Source organism: Euleptes europaea, chromosome 4 (assembly GCF_029931775.1).
Source record: "Euleptes europaea isolate rEulEur1 chromosome 4, rEulEur1.hap1, whole genome shotgun sequence".
NCBI classification, from domain to species: domain Eukaryota; kingdom Metazoa; phylum Chordata; class Lepidosauria; order Squamata; family Sphaerodactylidae; genus Euleptes; species Euleptes europaea.
The window spans coordinates 29,267,861-29,287,691 of NC_079315.1; the positions used below are offsets into that span (position 1 = coordinate 29,267,861).

At 43.4% G+C, this 19,831-nt stretch overlaps 2 protein-coding genes across 2 annotated transcripts in view; both read right to left on the reverse strand.

Moving 5' to 3' along the window:
* The window catches only part of SMC2 (structural maintenance of chromosomes 2), a 180,977-nt gene that overhangs the window by 108,291 nt on the left and 52,855 nt on the right, over nt 1–19,831 (reverse strand). The window lies entirely within an intron of this gene.
* Nucleotides 1,788–19,831, reverse strand: part of LOC130476178 (thioredoxin-like) — a 28,281-nt gene continuing 10,237 nt past the window's right edge. The window contains exons 2-5 of the mRNA XM_056848057.1: nt 7,952–8,056; nt 7,362–7,421; nt 4,575–4,640; nt 1,788–2,000 (exon numbers count right to left, since the gene is read on the reverse strand). Coding sequence (XP_056704035.1) covers nt 1,938–2,000; nt 4,575–4,640; nt 7,362–7,421; nt 7,952–8,056 — 294 coding nt within the window. The 3' untranslated portion in view covers nt 1,788–1,937. The remainder of the gene's footprint in view (nt 2,001–4,574; nt 4,641–7,361; nt 7,422–7,951; nt 8,057–19,831) is intronic.

Here is a 19,831-nt window from a genome sequence, read left to right on the forward strand (position 1 = left end):
GCCCTGGAGCTCCTTAGACATGAGTTTGACTTGGCCATCTTTCTCAAAGGGAACAAGACTTTTAATGGCTGGAGCACATGCTGAGCATAATTCATATTCCTCCTTGCATTCAGAACACTATATTGCCAAACCTGTTGGTGTTTCGCTTTTTGCCCTGTTGCATCATGCATCTTTTCCAGTCCCAAAAATGTTAGCATCTATCATTTCTTTATTCCATAAGCATTCCATATATGGAACTGGATACTGACCATCTCATTAGCCAAAAGCAGCCCCATACTTCCCATTGAAATATTATAAGTTTATGTTGATTAAAATCGTTCATTTTAAATATTGCATTGTTTCTCTTATTTTTTGTGCACTACAAATAAAATATGCACAGTGTGAATAGGAATTTGTTTATATATTTTTTCAAGCTATAGTCCGGCCCCAACAGTGTTTGAGGGACAGTGAACTGGCCCCGTTTAAAATGTTTGAGGACCCCTGTTTTAGATCATTCAGATACAAGGGGATTTCTGTATATTCAGAAACAAGAATAGGCTTTCACAACACTAATCCTGAAGAACAAGTGCAAGAACTTGCTCCTTCAAATAGGTGCAAAGACTTTGTGGCATGAAGTGTATTCAAAACACAAACTTCCTCATGCCACCTGCTGTGGCAGTGCCCAAGAACTACCGAGTCAAGCGCTATATCTTAGCTGGCTCCCCCCCCCCCACACACACACACAATGCAAACTCACCACTGGTGTGCACAGAATACATGTTAAGAGGAACATGAAGGAGGCTCCTTTTCCGCTGCTGGGAACATACAAGGAAAGCTTTTTTAACACACCTGTGTAGACTTCCATGCTTAAATTTAGGCCACAATGTCTGGCTCCATGATGCTCCCCTACATTGAGTTCAGTGAGTGTAGTGATATATGTGGAGGGCTGTTTCTGATACGTAGCTCTTGTTTACATTCCCACAGAGAAGAAAAAGTCTACTCAGGTTGATGATTATCTGATCCTGGCTAAGCAAGTTCTGCTGCATAGGTAGAAATATGAGGTCTTTGAAGAACTAAGCAAACATTCACCTTTCTTTTGCTGGTCCTGCTGAGACATCAATATTTAGCATCTGCTAAAAGATTTAGATGGAGATTAGCTCCGGGCATGACAAGTGAAGCAAAAGGGAAGCACAAAAGCCACAGAAGATCCTGTCCGAGCTAGAACTAGCCAGGCAGGTACAAGCTGTCCTTTGACTCAGACTGAACCTACACTTCCTCTACCCATAAGACACTACTGAATGTAGGAAAAGCCCACTCATACCCACTTCCCTCTACACGTCTTGATCAGAATGTGCGTACAGGGCCAAATAATGTGGCTTCCAAAGCAGCTTTGAGGCCCCCAACCATGGCAGATTGCCTGCTTGGCTTACTGGAATCTGTAGAAGAATCCCTACCATTTTGACTACAGGATGCCAAGTGTGTTTTGAAAGATTCCCTCTTACTATTCCTATGTTCATGTAAGTGTATTTGCACCACCAGCCAATATAGGTTCTTGAAACCACGAATGCTTAGAAATTGCAAATAAGGAGAAGCCTGTTCATTGCTAGCTGAAGTAAATATATTGTGAGGTCAGCAGGTAACAGGCAACTGCAATTAAATTAGCAGGATATGGCGAAAAAGCTGGTCTTTCGTGTGTTCCACTGCGGCTTGGCCTCTGCAGGAATGTAGCCATGCCTTTGTCCATCCCTGGGGCAACCCCAAATTCCTGAAATAACCAAAATCAACACACAATGAACTGCAGTGAAATGTTACAAACTTGTTTATACATTTTTATTGTTTTCATTTACAGTTGGAGGGGACAAAGAATTCAGACACATATTCTAACTTGATCTCTCTGCTGTGTAGAAAAGGCTATAATTTATAACAGTCAGCACTTCATGAACAGGAAAGCCCCACGGTTACTTTAGGTTCTTAATACTTTCTTCCAGTTTCTCTTTGTTTGCACCAGAAAACTCATGCACCTAGAAGACAGGAATTTGTCATTTAAAAAAACAAACACACACAGAGCTGGTTTTGTTTGAAGATGGCCTGGAAGACAATAGCAAAGAAATGCCAGGAGACCTTTAATTTTGTTGCTGATCCAGGATTTTTATATCCTTGTTCAAAACATACTGGGCAAGGGGCATTCATGCTCCCTCCCAGCCCCCTCATTAAGGCTTAGGACAGGACATGCCAGCTTAAGTCTTCCTGGATCTTTACACATTGATGGATTTCGGTACTTCTAATAAGGAGTTTACAAAACAAGCAGCAGCACTTCAGTAGTTATGCTTTCTGGTGAACCCAAGTATCCAATATCCCTGCAAAATACTTTTGTTCTTAAGGCTGAAACTAGAGTCCACCTCTTTCTTTGCAAAACCCCCAGGAATTAGCCAGAAGAGGAAGAAGAAGAGTTGGGTTTTATATGCTGATTTTCTCTAACACGTAAGGAAAAATTGAACAGGTTTACAATCTCCTTCCCTTTCTCCCCACACAACAAACACCTTATGTGGTAGGTGAGGCTGAGAGAGTGTGACTAGCCCAAGGTCACCCAGCTGGCTCCATGTGTAGGAGTGGGGAAACCAACCCAGTTCACCAGATTAGAGTCTGCCACTCATGTGTAGGAGTGGGGAATCAAGCCCGGTTCTCCAGATTAGAATCCACTGCTCCAAACAGCAGCTTTTAACCACTGCACCACGTTGGCTCTCAATGAACTAGGGCCTGCTTTCCGCTCACCCTTGGCTTAGAAAATAATCCCACTAGTTCAGCTTTTATACCTCCAGGTCAGGTCAATCCTCAATTCATCAAGAGCAATTCCTTAGTGGAAATGCATCCTTCTAGTCTTTTCTTTTATGGAACAGAGGGATGGGATAGGCCTCTTGCACTTTTTATATGGTATTTTTGAACACACTCAAAAAATGGAGTAGGAAGTGTGAAAATCTTGTTTCACATTAAAGACGCACACCCTCTGAAAAAGCCACTCTGACAAGTCACCTTTTGCTGGGGAAAAACCCCTTGAGTCACTAACAGCATGGACTGCACAGATTTCCTTCCTACTTGCTTGATTATTTTGATTAGGTGCCACTAAAATCCCACAAACAACTGATATAGAATTGGCAAAGGCAGTAGCCTGGAATCAACAAGACTCACATGCGAAGAGCAAGATTTTCACACTCCCATCAAGACTACAGAAATGTTGTTCTCAAGAGTCAGACCCTCAAGAACAGCACAAAGGGCAGGTAGGGCGGCTGCAGTGGGAGAGAGGTCTATGAAAATTGCCACCCTCTTCCCAAGATGGGAGAACCTTTTAAGTCTCTGGAACCCAGTTGTAGGACACCAAGCCAGCGCCGTACATTTGTGAGAGCAATGCTCCAAACTCTGTGTACTGTGTCTATTCTGCAACCTTTATCTACTCTCTGCTTTGGACCAAAGAGTATAGGAAGAGCTGTACACCCATCATGAGCCATCCCTTCTTCATTCTAGCACCAAATTCTCACACCGGTGCTGCAACTTTTAAGATCCGATATCAAGGCAGGGAGTTTTCCCTGCCAGCATTACGGTGGTCCTACAAATTACACTCATGATATATGTGGTTTCTCAGTGGTTTTTACATTTATTTATTTTTGTAATACAGGTTGAGTATCCCTTATCCGGACATCCGCTATCCAGATTGATCCGAAAACTTGACATTTGTCAGGTTCAGGTGTTTACCTGTAGCATCCCAACAGTAAACACACTCAGGCAGGTGATCCTGAAGCAGTATACTTTATTAGGAGCAAAAAGGTAAATATAAGATCTGACTGTATGGAAACAGTCCATACAGCTGGCATGCAGGCATTACTCACAAGCCCTCAGCAGCACCACTGATGGTTCAATGTACACAAAATTATTTAAAATATTGTTTAAAATTACATTTAGGCTATGTGTATAAAGTATATATAAAACATTTAGGGTATGTATATAAAGTATATATAAAACAAATGAATTTCATGTTTAGACTTGGGTCCCATCCCAAAGATACCTTATGTATATGCAAAAAATCCAAAATTTGGAAAGATCTAAAGTACAGACCACTTCTGGTCCCAAGCAGTCCGAATAAGGGATGCTCAACCTGTATGTGCTCTAGCTCTCAAGCAACACAAGCATAATAAGAGCAGTGGCAAGGAAAATGCTCTACTTCATTGACTTGCCAAGAACAAAATGCACCCATGAAACTGCCTTCTAGCCAGGGGCTGTCTGGTCTTTCCCATCACCCACGCCTTTCAAACTGGGGAAGTTTGGGATTGAACTTGGGTCCTTCTGTGTGCAATGCAGGTGCTCTAGCACACGGCCCCTCTTTGTGGCAGGGAGGCTTTCTCGGAGGGGGGATAAAAAGATGAAAAACTGCAAAAGGACTGACAAGGTCTTTTAATAACCTGGATTTTGTAACCTGTCACTGATGGACTGCAGGATTATATTGTGCTGAAAAATGCTACATGTACACCGGTTTAAAAAGCAACAACACAGGTCTCTTTTAGCATTGCGAGCTCCGTTTTGCCAAAAAAGTGGGAACAATATACCTTTTCATTATTCTTGTAGAACTGGAATGTCGGCATGCACTTCACATCACAGTGTGCGGCCACATCCTAGAAGAGATAAAACGGCTCTCTAGGTTAGTCCTGCAGAATACTCACGTAAGTGTACAAGATGGAAAAGCACCTTGCTTAAAGGAAGCCCAGTCACTCATTAAGCAGGCATTGTTTGGGGCCCAATTGCTACATGGATGTAACAAGGCAGACACAGCAGTTGAGACTTTTGTATAAAGACGGGAGGATATATTATGCAACACTGCTTCTCCTAGTAAGAGCAGAAAGCACTGAAATTGTAACATTCTGACTCCACTGGCCTTTGGTTCTGACTCCAATGCATACACTGGTTTTATGCCACTTCACCAATCATGGTCCCCCCATCTCTTCCAGGAATTCCAAGGACTGTATTTTGGCAAATGCCAACAACTGCCATTGGGGATTCTTAGCTAAACAGAATGAAATTAATCAAAATTCAAGTCCAGTAGCATCTTGAAGAACAACACAATTTTTCCAGGGTAACCCAGCTTGCTGGGGGTAAAGTGTAGACGACTGGGGAAGGCAGTGGCAACCCACCCCGTAAACATAGTCTGCCTAGTAAACATCGGGATGGGATGTCACCCCATGGGTCAGTAACGACCTGGTGCTTGCACAGGGGGCTACCTTTACCTTTTTAAGGTTTCATGAGTCAAAGCTCACTTTGACCAATAACATCACTGCTCACCTGAAGTTACAGTTATCAAGACAATTACCATTCAACTAGTTTTACATGCCAGATTTTACAGTCTTATGGGGCGGACGTTTTACCATATGAGTTCCCAAGTCCTAGTAGTGACTTCCCCCTGCCGCTGATCAACCATGAGAATGAGTCTTCTCCTTCCCTTTGTGTTTCAACACCTACTACAAGTATTTCTGCACTTCCAAGTCATGTCTTGGACCAACTGTGGCACCACTGGGCATAATTTTGATATTAAGAATACAGATGTCCACAAAACGGTACACTGGTTGGTAACTCAGTGGCTAGCATTTACTCTGAAGGAAGCATAGCCATTACTCTGTATTTAATTAATGGTCCCAGGCCCGTTTACCAGGTTCAAAGTACTCACTGCTAAATGAGTACTTACAGGGACATCAAAAGCCAAGCAGCTCCGTGACAAAGTTAAACTACAGCTCTTAGTATTTTTAGAAAAGCAGGTGCACCAGTTAAGTAGAAGATAATTTCATAGGACTGCTTTCAGAAGTGAGAGATCTTGCTTGACCAGGTGTTTGAGTACTTCAAAAGATGCATCACATTGGATTGGTTTCTCATGACTTGTCAGGGCCCCCAGCACAAGCATCACACAGACCAAAGCCTGGAAAGTTGCTGTGTGCATCTGCTTGTGGTTCTGCTCAGAAGGTGAAAGGTGGGTCCTTGACCACACTAGTATTAAACCACAAAAACTGGTGTGTAAAGAATATTAAATGCCACCTTTCAGCAACACAAAATATAATTTCATGCTTGATTTACTATCATTACAATGAATGTCGAACCATTCTAGGGGATTTGATATTTCACTCAAGTTATACCCTCAGCATTTATAAGATTTCAGTTCAACAGTTCATTTCAACTGTCCAAGATTTCAGTTCATCATTGTGGAGCTGGCAGAGTTGTAGGTTTCCGTTCTGAAGCTTCTGGAACTTAAGTCTATCAACAATATCCCTAAATCAAGTCAACCATGCATTTACTTCTGGTGATTTACTGTATCATTGAAGTCCTTTGGTCATTAGCTTTTGCTGTTGCTAATGGGTCTACTTCTATCTGAGTGAATAGCAGCTGCTTTCTTTCATATTCTAGATTAGAAAGAAATACAATTTTTGTAAGCATTGTGAGAACAAACAGGGTGACCGTATACCCAAGACAAGTGGGCCTTCAATCATTCTGCGGAAGAGGAAATTTGAGAAGCTAGAGCTAGCCGTGCCAAGCAAATTGATGTCACCCTTACTCAAGGTTCTCTGTCCACCCTCAACTCTTCTTCTGCCACAGGAGAAATGCACAGCTGTTCACCCTACCCATTACTACACCTTGAGAACTGAAAGCATCAACAGCTTTTTTTTTACTAAAGCCATTTCTGGTACAGACTCCCCCATGCTCCTTTGCCCTCTGCACACTTTGTAACCCTCCCAAACTGCAAAATGTCACAACTGGCAGGACAAGCTACCCGATTTCAATCTCTGCTCAAGGGAATCCTGCTGTTCCAAAGAACCTTATCAAGGATTCCCCAATGAGGAAGTCCAGAGGCAGACTCCCTGTCTGTACACCAATACCAGTTTTTCCTGCAATGGACAATCACAAGCAGGTTTCAGGCACATTCCAGGTTATACTCTAATTGAACAAGGCAATAGCAAGATCCCTCAACAGGTTTGAACCCAGTACTATACGAGAGGGAGAACTTGAAGGAAAATGACTGCTAGCTTGGAACAACTTGGAACAATTTATAGCCTGGCCATGGCTGGGGCATTAGCCTGTGGATTTCAGCCGATTTGAATTGACCTAGTGGTTGTCAGCCTAGGATGTCTTCTTTATACTGTGTAAATTTGTTTGTAAACTGCTTTGGGAGAACAGTAGGATAAAAATATACTGAACAAACACTGTGTGCAACATGCATTCCCTGGAATCGTGCACAATTATGTAGGGTTGCTCGAGGAACCAACTTGAGTAGCAGCATCAGATCTTATGAACATACGAAGTCTTACTAGACTTCTTTCACTCTTAAGTTTGATCTCTCAACGTCTGGAACTTACCTGAGCATCATCCACATCAATTTCAATAAATATTACGTCTGGGTACTTTTCAGCAAGACTCTGGGGAAAAAATTGAAAAAGATTCAGGCAGAGACACGATGTTGCTTTGATATACAGTGCTATGCGGACCTTTCAATAGGTCAGTGGCCTTCAGCCCATGAGTTTCACCTTCAGGTGGATCATGGAGGCCTACAGGTCCATTTTGAAGGACTGGCTCCCCATGCATATGGAGCATCCCATTCTTCGGCAAACACAAAGGAGTGGCAGGATAGCTCAACAAGATTCAAGGACTACCTGCTTTCGGTTGCCTTGGTTATCCAGTCCCAGTCAGTTGACATGAAATTTTCTATAGTTTGCTTCGATTTGCTGTTGGGGGAAGGCAGCATACAGCACAAGGAGCTATGCTAGGCCATGGAAGGGTGGAGATGCCATCTTCTGGCTTGCCCGAACACTTAAGCATCTCTTTACATCAATAAGAGCCAAAAGAAAGACAGAAGTCTGATGCTCAGTGGTCACATTCCAGGCTCTTATGGAATTGGAGCCTCACTGATAGTATATATTCAGGGAAAAAACATCTTCTGCTAACTTACATGGTAGAAAGGCTTAATCATTTTGCATGGCCCACACCAAGTGGCAGAGAAGTCAACAACGATAAGCTTCCCATTAGCGCCAATCAATTGTTCGTTGAATTCAGTCTGCAAGGACAAAGAGAGACCCGTTTAGTTATGAAAGAACAGACTCGCAAGTCCCCCCCCCCACATTAATTCAGGTTGGTACCCTTGAGGTCATGAAACCCTGCAGCAATCCCCAAACCCTCTGCTTGACAAGAGCTCCATTTTTCCTTGCTCCCAAGGGGTGCCAAACACAAACTGGGTAACAGCCACTGCCGCTGATATCTCTGACTGTATCTCCTGCTAAATGGAGCTGCATGTCTAGAAAACTGTACCTGCATTGCCAATTGGAGGCGCCACCAAGTTTTGTTTCACTCCTACAAGCTAGGGCAGGAGCAACGTACCACAGCTTTGAGCTATCACACTCCAGGAATTGTGAGTTCACCCACTACCCTTCTCTGTTACTGCACTTCAGATGGCAAAACCAAACAGGTGTGCTGTGTTTCCAGAGATCAGACTCAGAGCATTCAAAATATAAGCTTAAAAAACAAGTAAAAAGAATGCACATGGTCTTTTCAAGCATTCAGTCTGAGCAAGAGTACAAAGAAAAGGTGAAAACACACAGTCTCCTTTCCTTACACTCAGTATAGCCTAGATCAGTGGTTCTCAACCTTTTTCCGACAGTGGCCCCCTTCTGACCTTGTTTCCTTCCTGTGGCCCCCCTGTCCTACAGTAGAAAGGTAGCTATTTAAATGTTTTTGTTTGTAAATAGCCATGGAACAAAGAAGCATAAACAGCCACACAAAATGCACACATGTAGTTCTTATTGGGAAACTGAAATTTACAAAAAATACCCCACAAAAAGGGAATACAACATGCTAATAAACAACGTTCACATACAAGGGAGAACAAAGCCTCTACCGCTGTTTTCTATTTTCTTAACGTCTGTGTTTTTTTTTTCTTGGTCACTTCTGTTTTCTTCACTTCTCACTTCCCTCTGTGGCCCCCTAGTCTCATGCCATGGCCCCCCATTTATGCAATTTTCACCTGGGGGCACCCAGGGGGCCACATGGCCCCAGGTTGAGAACCACCGGCCTAGATGATATTTACATAAGAGAGGCTAGTATGACTTGAAGTTGCAGTAGTTCAGCATTACTATAATGGTTGTGAATTCACCCCATTATCTCTTCCCACATGGACAAGACAGAGTCCCTTGGTATAGCTTCATGGCTTATGTCCATCCAAGGAGGAGAGTAAGATGGAAAAAAGAGAATTTATAACCTTCCCTGGAGTCAGTCCCACCTTGGGGTCATTTTGATCCGTTTCAAGAAGAAGAGAATACATTTTAGCAATTTGGCTGTTTCCTTCTCTGTCCCACCGAATCTACACACAAGGCTTGCCAATAGTGTCTAAGGTGGTGAACCACTGACCAGATCAACACATATGGTTTTCCTTTCATCCATTCCATCTTCCCCACACCCCTTACAAAACTGGTTATGCCAATGTAAAAATATCTGTTATGGCTGAACGGGGACTAAAATGCAGCTCACTCTGGTTCTAGTGTTGACCCACTACCCACTCTGGTTTTCCACTGGGCAAGTCTAAGCAGAGGAGTCCCTTGTTCAACCCTTGCAAGCCATGCCCTATCTGCAGCGGCTTTAAGAAAGCTCCTATTCTCTCCCCCCTCACCAGCCTCAGAACTCACTTCTACAAGAGTGATGGCTCTGATCATGAATAAAATAGCATTTTCAAGAGATTCCCCTTCCTGCTGCAAACTCCCCCTTCATATCATTCCTGAGGATCTCCCTCCCCCAGGAGCAGCATTGTATAGATAACAGTGGGAAAGGGGAAGGAGGGAAATTCCATTCTACCGATGGGAAATTTAGTCTGCATCCAACCCAGTAATTGTAAGCCTGTTTGTTTAGGACTGGAAAGATGGTCTGCAAAGCACTCTGGACACTTTAAAATGTAGTCTACAAAAAGCCACATTATCGTTACACGGTCCACATGTTCTTGATGGCCAGGAGAGCCACATCTGGCCCCCAGGAGCTTTTCATCTAGCCCTTGAGCTACTTGGTTTGTTGAGAGTATCATCCCGCTGGACTACAGCAAGCCAATCTTCTTCCCTCTCCCCAAAATTGCTGAAAAGCTGTATAGTAGGCCATAGCGGGTCTCCACCCACAGTAAGCAGTTTTCCGCTGCTATATTCTTCCATGGAAATGTTACATCCCACACATGTAAATACAGTTAACTATAGTTGTTAGGGCTGTTGTGCAGCAAGTCAATCACATTAGACAGGCTAAGTGTTGGATATGAAGCATGGACAAGGCCCATCATTTATTTTGTTGTTGCCATCAAGTCACAGCTGACTTATGGAGACCCCGTAGGGTTTTCAAGGCAAGAGATGTTCAGAGGCGCTTTGCCATTGCCTGCCTCTGTGTCACACCACTGGTATTCCATGGAGATCCCCCATCCAAATACTAGCCAGGACTGACCCCACAGCTTGTGCCAGTGCAGGTACATTGTGTATTTTCCTTTTTTAAAACCAACTTTAAATATTTAAATTTGCACTGGAAAATTTATTCAGAAAATTCAGATCACTTCTCAGTACCACTTCCTTGCCCAGATGTTTATATGCAAGACACACACACACACACACACACACACACCCTCTACATGGGGCTTTCAGACCACCAAACCTGCCAACTCCTCATGGATACAACGGGGAAAAGGCAACCGTAGCACTTAACAGGAAGTTGAAGCTCGGAGAAACAATGTCACATTCTGCAGTAGTGTATTCCTAGTACTTGGATCCCTTCCCTTACAAGCAAATTGGGAGGAGAGGCCTTAGATTCTAAAACAGCCTTCTAAAATAAGCTGGAAAAGGTATGGCTGGATCTGAGGAGAATCAGGAAGTGGTGAGTGGAAGACAAATTCCCCCAAAGCTAGGAAAAATAAGGCACAGGGCAAGGAATATCCCTTATAAAAAGAAAGGATATTTTATTCAAAATAGTTTGTGCCACCTTTCCACCCAATCAGGGTCCACAAGGCAGCAAACATAAAATACAGTTAAAATTATAAAACAATTAAAAACAAAAACAAAAAACACTAAAAGGAGGGCCAGTAATAGTTATTGGGGGCATGCCAGTCAAAAAGAAACCCACCTACTCTGACTGCTTGCTTTGAGAGAGCGCGATTCTATAACTTTTGTGGAGGATGCAGTTCAGCAGACAGCATGGGGGCCCTTTGCTAACAAAGAGGCTGCTGAGGGATGGATCCAGGGCCAATGGCTACTCCCATGCACTCTCAACCAAGACATCAGGCTGTCCTCATGCTCTGCGGATATAGGCTTGCAAGGTGATGGGCGGGGAAGATTCACATTGTAGGAGATGGGAGAGTGGTTAGGAAGAAACCTCATGCAGCTCATGGAGAAGCACCAGTGTAGACTTCAACTCACATGCCTTCTCCTTGGGCCATAGCCTTCTCCTTGGGCCATAGCTTTCAAGTTTAACCTGAAAGCTCGCTAGTAGGTTTTTGGTTACACTCCCAAGGGATGGCTTTAAGTGCCTACACTGTGCATTTCACGAGCTTCCTAGCATATGCCCTTATGTCAATAACTATTTCTATTACATTCTGGACAGCACTCCAATCCATTTCCCGAAAGACTATGAAGTCGGCATAATCTCATCTTCCTGGAATAGTTCACAGCTACCCAGAAGGCACCACATCTAAACGGAGGCCAATTCAGCATGCTTACCAGAAGGATTGTAACACTAAGAGCTTATGCTGCCCCATATTATCCCTTACAACAAATACTACAATTTAGTGAGCAATGGGTGCATTCAGTCACATTACCAGTTCTCTTTGCCCTCTGCCCCACATGCATCTGTTTGGGAGCTATGCTGTGGTGAATCGTTGCCATATTGATATCCCAGGATTTCTTTCACTTCTGAGCATGCTCTTTACCTTTCCCAGTAGCTTGGAAACTGTTTCCTAGTATCTGACTACAAGATGGGATCCAATAATACTATTGGCTTCAGTTACATAGGGTGACAACCATAAAATGACACTTTTTTGTTCTACCAGTTAATGTTAATGTACAACTGTGCAAACATATATGAACATTTGAATACATTAATAATTTTAACTGGAACTGTATTTGATCATATGAAAGGTTGGACCTGTATACAATTGTGACTGTTACAGTAGAAAAAAAGAGTCCAGTAGCACCTTAAAGACTTAACACCATTTCTGGCAGGGTATGAGTTTCGTGAGCCACAGCTCACTTCTTCAGATTGTGATTGTTGGAACTGTTGCAATAAAAATGTCAATTTCTAGTTGGAACTGTTGCAATAAAATGTCAATTTCTAGAAGTAGAATACATACAAACAAACATATAGGAAGCACAGAAGTAAGCAGCTTTGTTACATATTCTTTCACATAGCAATTCAAAAGTGCAAAAGCCATCTATTATTTTTTTAAAGCCATCCCTGCAATATCTGCCCAAAGTCCAATAATGGCAAATAATGGAAACTAGCTGGTGGGTGAAGCTTGCCACTGTGAAACACAGGGACAGCAAAGCTAAGTCATAGGTCCATCAACATAGCAACCTCCATGTTGATGCTCCATCATGCAAAGCCAACACATCTGCAGAAGAACAAAGGGGAAACAATTAAACAGGACACACTCACGTGGAGAGAAGACACAAGGGAGGGACCACGTGAAGATGAAGCTGAGATACAGGATTGTTTCCTATAATGGGGGCTATTCGCTATAACTTCTTCATGGCAAGAGCAACATATGGATTCCTGCTCAACTATTTAAGACAGTGGTAATTTTACACTACCAATACTGCAAAGAATGTAGATTATTTTGAAATGTGGTGTTGGAGAAAAGTGTTACGGATATCATGGACAACCAAAAAAACAAATCAGTGGGTTATAGATCAAATCAAGCCTGAACTGACCCTAGAAGCTAAAATGACTAAACTGAGGCTATCGTATTTTGGTCACATTATGAGAAGACAAGAGTCACAATCGTGATAGAAAAAGCTGAGGACAGCAGGAAAAGAGGAAGACCCAAAATAAGAGATGGATTGACTAAATAAAGGAAGCCACAGCCCTCAATTGGCAAGATCTGAGCAAGGCTGTCAAAGATAGGACATTTTGGGGCACATTAATTCATAGGGTCACCATGAGTCAGAAGTGACTTGACGGCACTTAACACACACACACACACACACAATAATGCACACTCACACAAGCGTGTTATGTTTCAAGTATGAAAATACCATTTGAATGCATACCGCCTCCTAGTACTGGTTTACTTTTTGCATCTTGAACAGGTTTTGGAACAGGCTGGATTGCACAGGGACAGTCAAGCCTCCAGATCATCCTAGCCCTAAACATTATTCCCCTGCAGGCACAGGACCTGCCATCCATAGTCTGCAATCATAGAATCATCGAGTTGGAAGGGACCACCAGGGCCATCAAGTCCAACCCCCTGCACAATGCAAGAAATTCACAACTACCTCCCCACTCCATACCCCTAGTGACCAGAAGATGGCCAAGATGCCCTCCCTCTCATCATCTGCCTAAGGTCACAGAATCAGTATTGCTGACAGATGGCCATCTAACCTCTTCTTAAAAACCTCCAGGGAAGAAGAGCTTACCACCTCCCAAGGAAGCCTGTTCCACTGAGGAACCACTCTAATTGTTAGAAAATTCTTCCTAATGTCTAGACAGAAACTCTTTTGATTTAATTTCAACCCATTGGTTCTGGTCCGTCCTTCTTGAGCAACAGAAAACAACTCTGCACCCTCCTCTCGCTAGCCTAAGTTCATTCTGAGCTTTAGCTTTCCTAACACTCTCCCTACAAGCACTAGTTATTTGCTTATATTCCTCTTTGGTTATAAGGCCCTCCTTCCACTTCCTAAATGAGTCTTTTTTTATTTCTCAACACTTTAAAAAGCTGTTTATGAAATAATTCTCTTCCACCTGCAGTCAAGCACTCCTTTCTTTTCACGCTCCCATGACCCACTGGTCTTGAGCAGTTAATGGGGAGTTTTTTTCTGTTTCTTTAAGGAAAATATGGTGGAGAGGTACTTGGCCACTGCCAGTGTTACACTTGGATCTCCATCCACCAGCAAAAAGGGTACTATTTTATCACCTGTTACAGCAGCAAGTAGTTTTGTTAAAATAGGAGTGAGCCATTGGTCACCTTGCAGTTTAAAATGGCCGCACTCCAACATCATATGAAAGAGTGTATCGATTTTCTTCATATTGCATGAGCAAAGTCTTTCAGGGTAGGGTAAATTGCAATATCTTCCATTTAGCACTGCTGAAGGCGTGGAGTTCAGACGAGCGAGCATACAAGCTCTTTGGAAACCAGGGACTGTTACATTGATGAAATATGGTAGAATTCACAGAGGAGGAAGGATACCTAAAAATTGAATAGAGCCTACTCTTCAAGGACACATTGTAGAGCTGGAATAATCATTTTTGTGTGTGTAGCTCTTAATAGTTAATATAGATTTTCTTTCCCCCGTGCTTAATAAAGTATCCTTGGATAGGCCTAAAAGTGATTTTTTAAAATCAATTTCTTGCATCCAACGGGAATTGAACTAACCTTGATTTAACTCATAAATAAGGCCATCCTTCTCAATTGAAAATATAGTCTTAAGACTATGTTTAAAGGCTTGTAGCCATGCTTTGGCTTCGATGGAGCCTTGGCCTAGTTCTAGCCTTAAGCTTACTCCAGCTACGCATCTTGGAGCCACTGTAATACGCCATAAAAATTGACAAAGTGGAAGATAAATACTTGCATTGACCTCAAGGTTCCAAACTGAAGCACCATATAAAAGTTGTGGAGTGGTTTTCATATTAAACACTTGCAGTCTCCCTGGGATATATTTTCCTCCTTGATAAAAGAAAAAGCATTCAATTGTTGTCACCAAAGGATTAATTTTCTTTGTTATAAATCTAAAATGAGGTTTCCAACTAAGGTTAGAATTAAAAATCACACCCAGATATGGAAAGCTAGCAACTTGTTCCAATCATCAATTCTCCACGTTACAGGAGTGAATTTTTTGGCTTTTGAAAATACTGTAACTTTGGATTTTGAACAGTTGATCCTGAGTTTTTCTGTTCTACAATATTTTGAGAACTGGTATAATAACCTTTTCAAGACCACCTGGGTACAAGACAAGAGAATAGCATCGTCTGCATATAAAAGTAAAGTTATGGCTTTTGAGGCTAGATGTGAGGGGGTGGCAACCCTCAAGCAAACAGTTGTTTCACATTCCATGCATTGTAGACCGACCACGACCCCATTTCCTGGATGGCACAGTGACTTCACTATCAGTGAGCCATCGCCATACTTTGGGCAGTAATCCTCTCCTACATTTCACAAAAAAACACGGCACAGGTTGACTTCAAAAAGACCAGTCTAACACAACACTGATAAGCCTAAACTGGCCTAGGGAAACCGTATGGGTTGGAGACTTATTGAATACCACATTTGGGGGGCGGGGAAAGGGTTAATTCCATGACATCACACAGAAGAAAGCAAATTGGCAACCATTATGTACTTGACAGTAAATGGCATACAATCCCAGCAGCTGTAATGTTTATAGGATGCACATGTCTAAAGATGTGGGTAACACACCTTCTGAAAATCTATGACTGAGAGCCCCGAATGAAAACCCACTACAACCATGAAATCTGTGGCAGCTTTAGGCATTCAGCATTTTATTTGAGATACTGGGGGCAGTAAAGCCTAAGCCACAGGACAGTTGCCAATGTTACCAAGAATGGGTACGAAGCACTTAATTTTAGTTGCATTGTGTAAAATGTGTACCAGGAGTCAACAATCATCAGCAGCAACCATTGAGGACATTCTACAACATATTCTGCAACATGTGTAATGTTTAAAAGAGATGAAGATAACGACAATATTGGGAAACAGAGCTGCTTCTAGTGGAAGGATCGTTGGAGCCGTGCGTATGCCCGCACAAGGATCATTGCACACACCCCCGGGGGGGGGGGGGGAGAAGAGAAGGCTCAGGCCAAAAGCAAGCTTCCCTCCTTGGCTGTGGTTGCTGCTACGCTACGGAGCAACCCATACTGCTGCCTTCCCACAACGAGGCAGGAGGGAAACTGGAGAATGGGTGATTCCAAGGCAGGAAACAGGAAGTTGAAAAACTGAAATCCTGCCTACCCAGAGCACCGGAAAGGAATCACCTGTCTCTCAAGATGCTCTCATCCTCAGAGTGAGAAGATAGGGTATTGAAAAAAGTCATCAGGCAGCATCTTACAGAGCAACACTGTATCATGGTCGAATGGAGATTGCTGACCCAAGAGAGAAGAGCAGAGTGTATTGTGTAACCTCTTGCTGAGAAAAAGATGCATGTGCTTTATGTCATGCTGACTACCGAAACCTGGGTTGGCCACCAAGCCCTGCCAAAATTGATGGACTTCTTTTAATGGCTCAAAAGCCACCTTCTTTATGAAATATGGATTTGGTGCCAAAGATGTTCAGTTGCTGAACTTCAATTCAAACTCCCTGGAATTATGTAGGGTGAATGTGGACTAGTTGTTAGAAGAACAACTAAATTCAAACTCCCTGGAATTATGTAGGGTGAATGTGGACTAGTTGTTAGAAGAACAACTCAATTCAAACTCCCTGGAATTATGTAGGGTGAATGTGGACTAGTTGTTTGAAGAACAACTCAATTCAAACTCCCTGGAATTATGTAGGGTGAATGTGGACTAGTTGTTTGAAGAACAACTCGCATGCAACCTCAGACTTCTCTGTTGTCATCAAATCACAGCTGACCTATGGCTACCCCCCTAGGGTTTGCAAGGCAAGAGATGTCCAAAGGTAGTTTGCCATTGCCTGCCTCTGCATAGCAGCCCTGGACTTCCTTTGTGGTTTCCCCTTCAAGTACTAACCAGGGGTAATGCTGCTTAGCTTCCGATCTGACAAGATCGGGCTATTGAGATGAGGATCAGCTGACATACAAGCTTAGAAGGTCAGCTACAATTGCACAGCTGAGGGAATTGCAGGGAGGAAAGCCATCAATAAGTACACACCTCTAAGGAGGACAATTCTGATGGAGAAAGCCCTTCAGAACATTGTAATTTGGAGTGCTATTAGGAATAAGAGAACAATCTTCTCTTTCCAGCCAACTTTGCCATTAGTGTTATGAAGCTTCAACTGCAGAGCACAATGACACAGGCCATTTTGTTGCTGGCTGAACATTATGTATCCCCATCAAAATAATTACCTTACTATGAAGTTTCAAGAAGACCCAATTTTAAGTTTCACTTAGCTAGCTGTCAGTCTTGTGTTTCAGATTTACAAATAAGTTTAGGAAATGCTACGAAGTAGTGTGTAGAGTTTTTACCTAAAGATTTTAAAATTATATCCAGTTTAACATGAGCATCTCATGTATTAGAACATGACCAAGATGACACAAAAGTGGTGGATCTACAAGTGGTGGATCCACAAGGACTAGCCGCAGTGGCGCATCACAGAAGATCCAGGGGTTAGCGGTGAAATCTGGGGTTTTTTTGCACCAAGCACAATGTAAGGTCTGAGTTCACCTGTTGAATTCCAATCACCAAACGTCCAGACGGTATTCTAAGAGGCTGGTTTATTTGGGAAGCAAAAGGTGAGTAGCAGGAACTTACAGGGGAAGGTACGAGGACTCTACTGGGGGGGAATACAGACAGGTTGGAATATATACAGAAAACCAAAGGCACAGTTGGTTACCAAGCCGAGCCTGGTTCCCATGGTAGATTACAGTTCTCACACAAACTGAGAGAAAGCAATCATGGTAGATTACAGTTCTCACACAAACTGAGAGAAAGCAATCAAAGCAGTCATAACATCTCAGAAACAGAACCTTGAACGCCAGCTGCCTGGAGCTCACATTCTGCCCCCCCTAAGGCCCCCCTCCCCTTCTCATTCGATGGGGCGGGTTTATCCGGATACGAGGCATGGAACTGACGTAGTAGGCGAGGGGCGGAGATATGACAATGCTTAACCCATTCGTCATGGGCAGGGCTGAAATGGTTCCAACGGACTAGGTACTCCAGCCCCCCCCCCATGGATACGGGAGTCAAGAATCTTGGAAACTTCGCAGTGTTCCTCCCCCCACCACCATTTTGGGAACCTCTGGGGGATTTTCTGGGTGCTACTGAGGTGCTGGCATGTACTGTTTCAGTAAACTGACATGAAACACTGGATGGATTCTCTTTAATGTTTTAGGCAGTTGCAACTCCACCGTTCCCAAATGGGCCAATTAAGCCAAGCTTGGGAAAACTTTTGAGAAATAGGCACATGGGTATAATTGGCCGTCCTCACCCTCTTGAAAAAGAGCCTTTCCCATGGCTATTTCAGAAGCGCCTACTTGGACAATGAACGGGCGGTCACAATCCGGATGCTTCAACACCAGTTCGGTCGTAAACAAACATTTCAAAGTCCCAAAGGCTACCTGACATTCCGGGGTCCAGTCTATTTTTGCGGAAGGCTGGGTAGCAGCAATCCCCTTCCCCTTGGTCTTTAGAAGATCAGTAATTGGAAGCACCACCTGTGCAAAATCGCTGAGGAAATTCCGGTAAAAGTTAGCGAAACCGAGAAATCTTTGCACCTCCTTGCGAGTAGTTGGCAGCTCCCAATTAACCACCGCCTGTACTTTGTCCGGGTCCATGGTTAACCCTTGATGCGAAATCCTGTAGCCTAGAAACGTTAGTTCTTTTTTATGGAACTCACATTTGGAAACCTTAGCATAGAGGTGGTTTTCTCTGAGACGTCGCAAAACCTCTTTGACCAAAGTAACGTGCTCATCCAAGGTTTGGGAGTAAATGAGAATGTCATCTAAGTAAACCACCACTCCTTTAAACAACAAGTCTTGAAAGATTTCATTAATCATTTGCATGGAAACCCCCGGAGCTCCTTTCAACCCAAAAGGCATCACAAGGTATTCAAACATCCCAAAGCAACTAGAAAAGGCAGTTAATGGCTCATACCCCTCCCGAATATGAATGCGATAATACGCTTCCACCAGGTCCAGTTTAGTGAAAATGCGCCCTTCTTTTAGTTGGCTTAAGAGGTCCGGGATGAGGGGGATAGGGTAGGCATTGGTTTGGGTGACCGCATTTAGTTTGCGAAAGTCTATACAAAGTCGCAAGTCACCTGTCTTTTTACGCACAAAGAAGGCAGGAGCGCAGTGGGGAGCCGTGGAAGGGCGGATAAAGCCCCGTGCCAGATTCTTGTAAATAAAGTCTTTCAGTACCATTTTTTTCCTTAGGATTCATAGGATAATTCTTACTCTTTGTTAGCTTCTCCCTCCACCACCACCTCAATAGCACAGTCCGTCTCGCGGTGTGTGTGGGGGGGTAGAACGTCACACTCTTTAACATCAAAATCGTCAGCAAAATCCAGTTACTCAGGGGGTAATTGGGAGATGTTGGAAGCACCCCCGACCTCTGCCGTCGAGGCAGGAACCTTGACTGCCATTTTCCTTTGGTGACGTTCGCATTGCGGCTGAGCAAACTGAATTGTTTTTGCTACCCAGTCAATAGTGGGACCATGCCCACATAGCCGGTTTGCCCCCAAGACTACTGCAAACCGAATGCCTGGCGCAATGGTAAAGTGTATTTGCTCCCAGTTTCCCCCACTCCCATGGCGACTCTGCTTGTCCGTCGGTTAACCAGCCCCCCCCCCCAAAGCCACTACCATCCATCTGGGCGAATTGAATGGGTTGAGGTAGGGCGACGGCTTTCACTTTTAAAGCCTTGAAGGTGTCCTCATTAATTAAAGTGTGGGTGCACCCAGAGTCTACTAAGGCTTTAA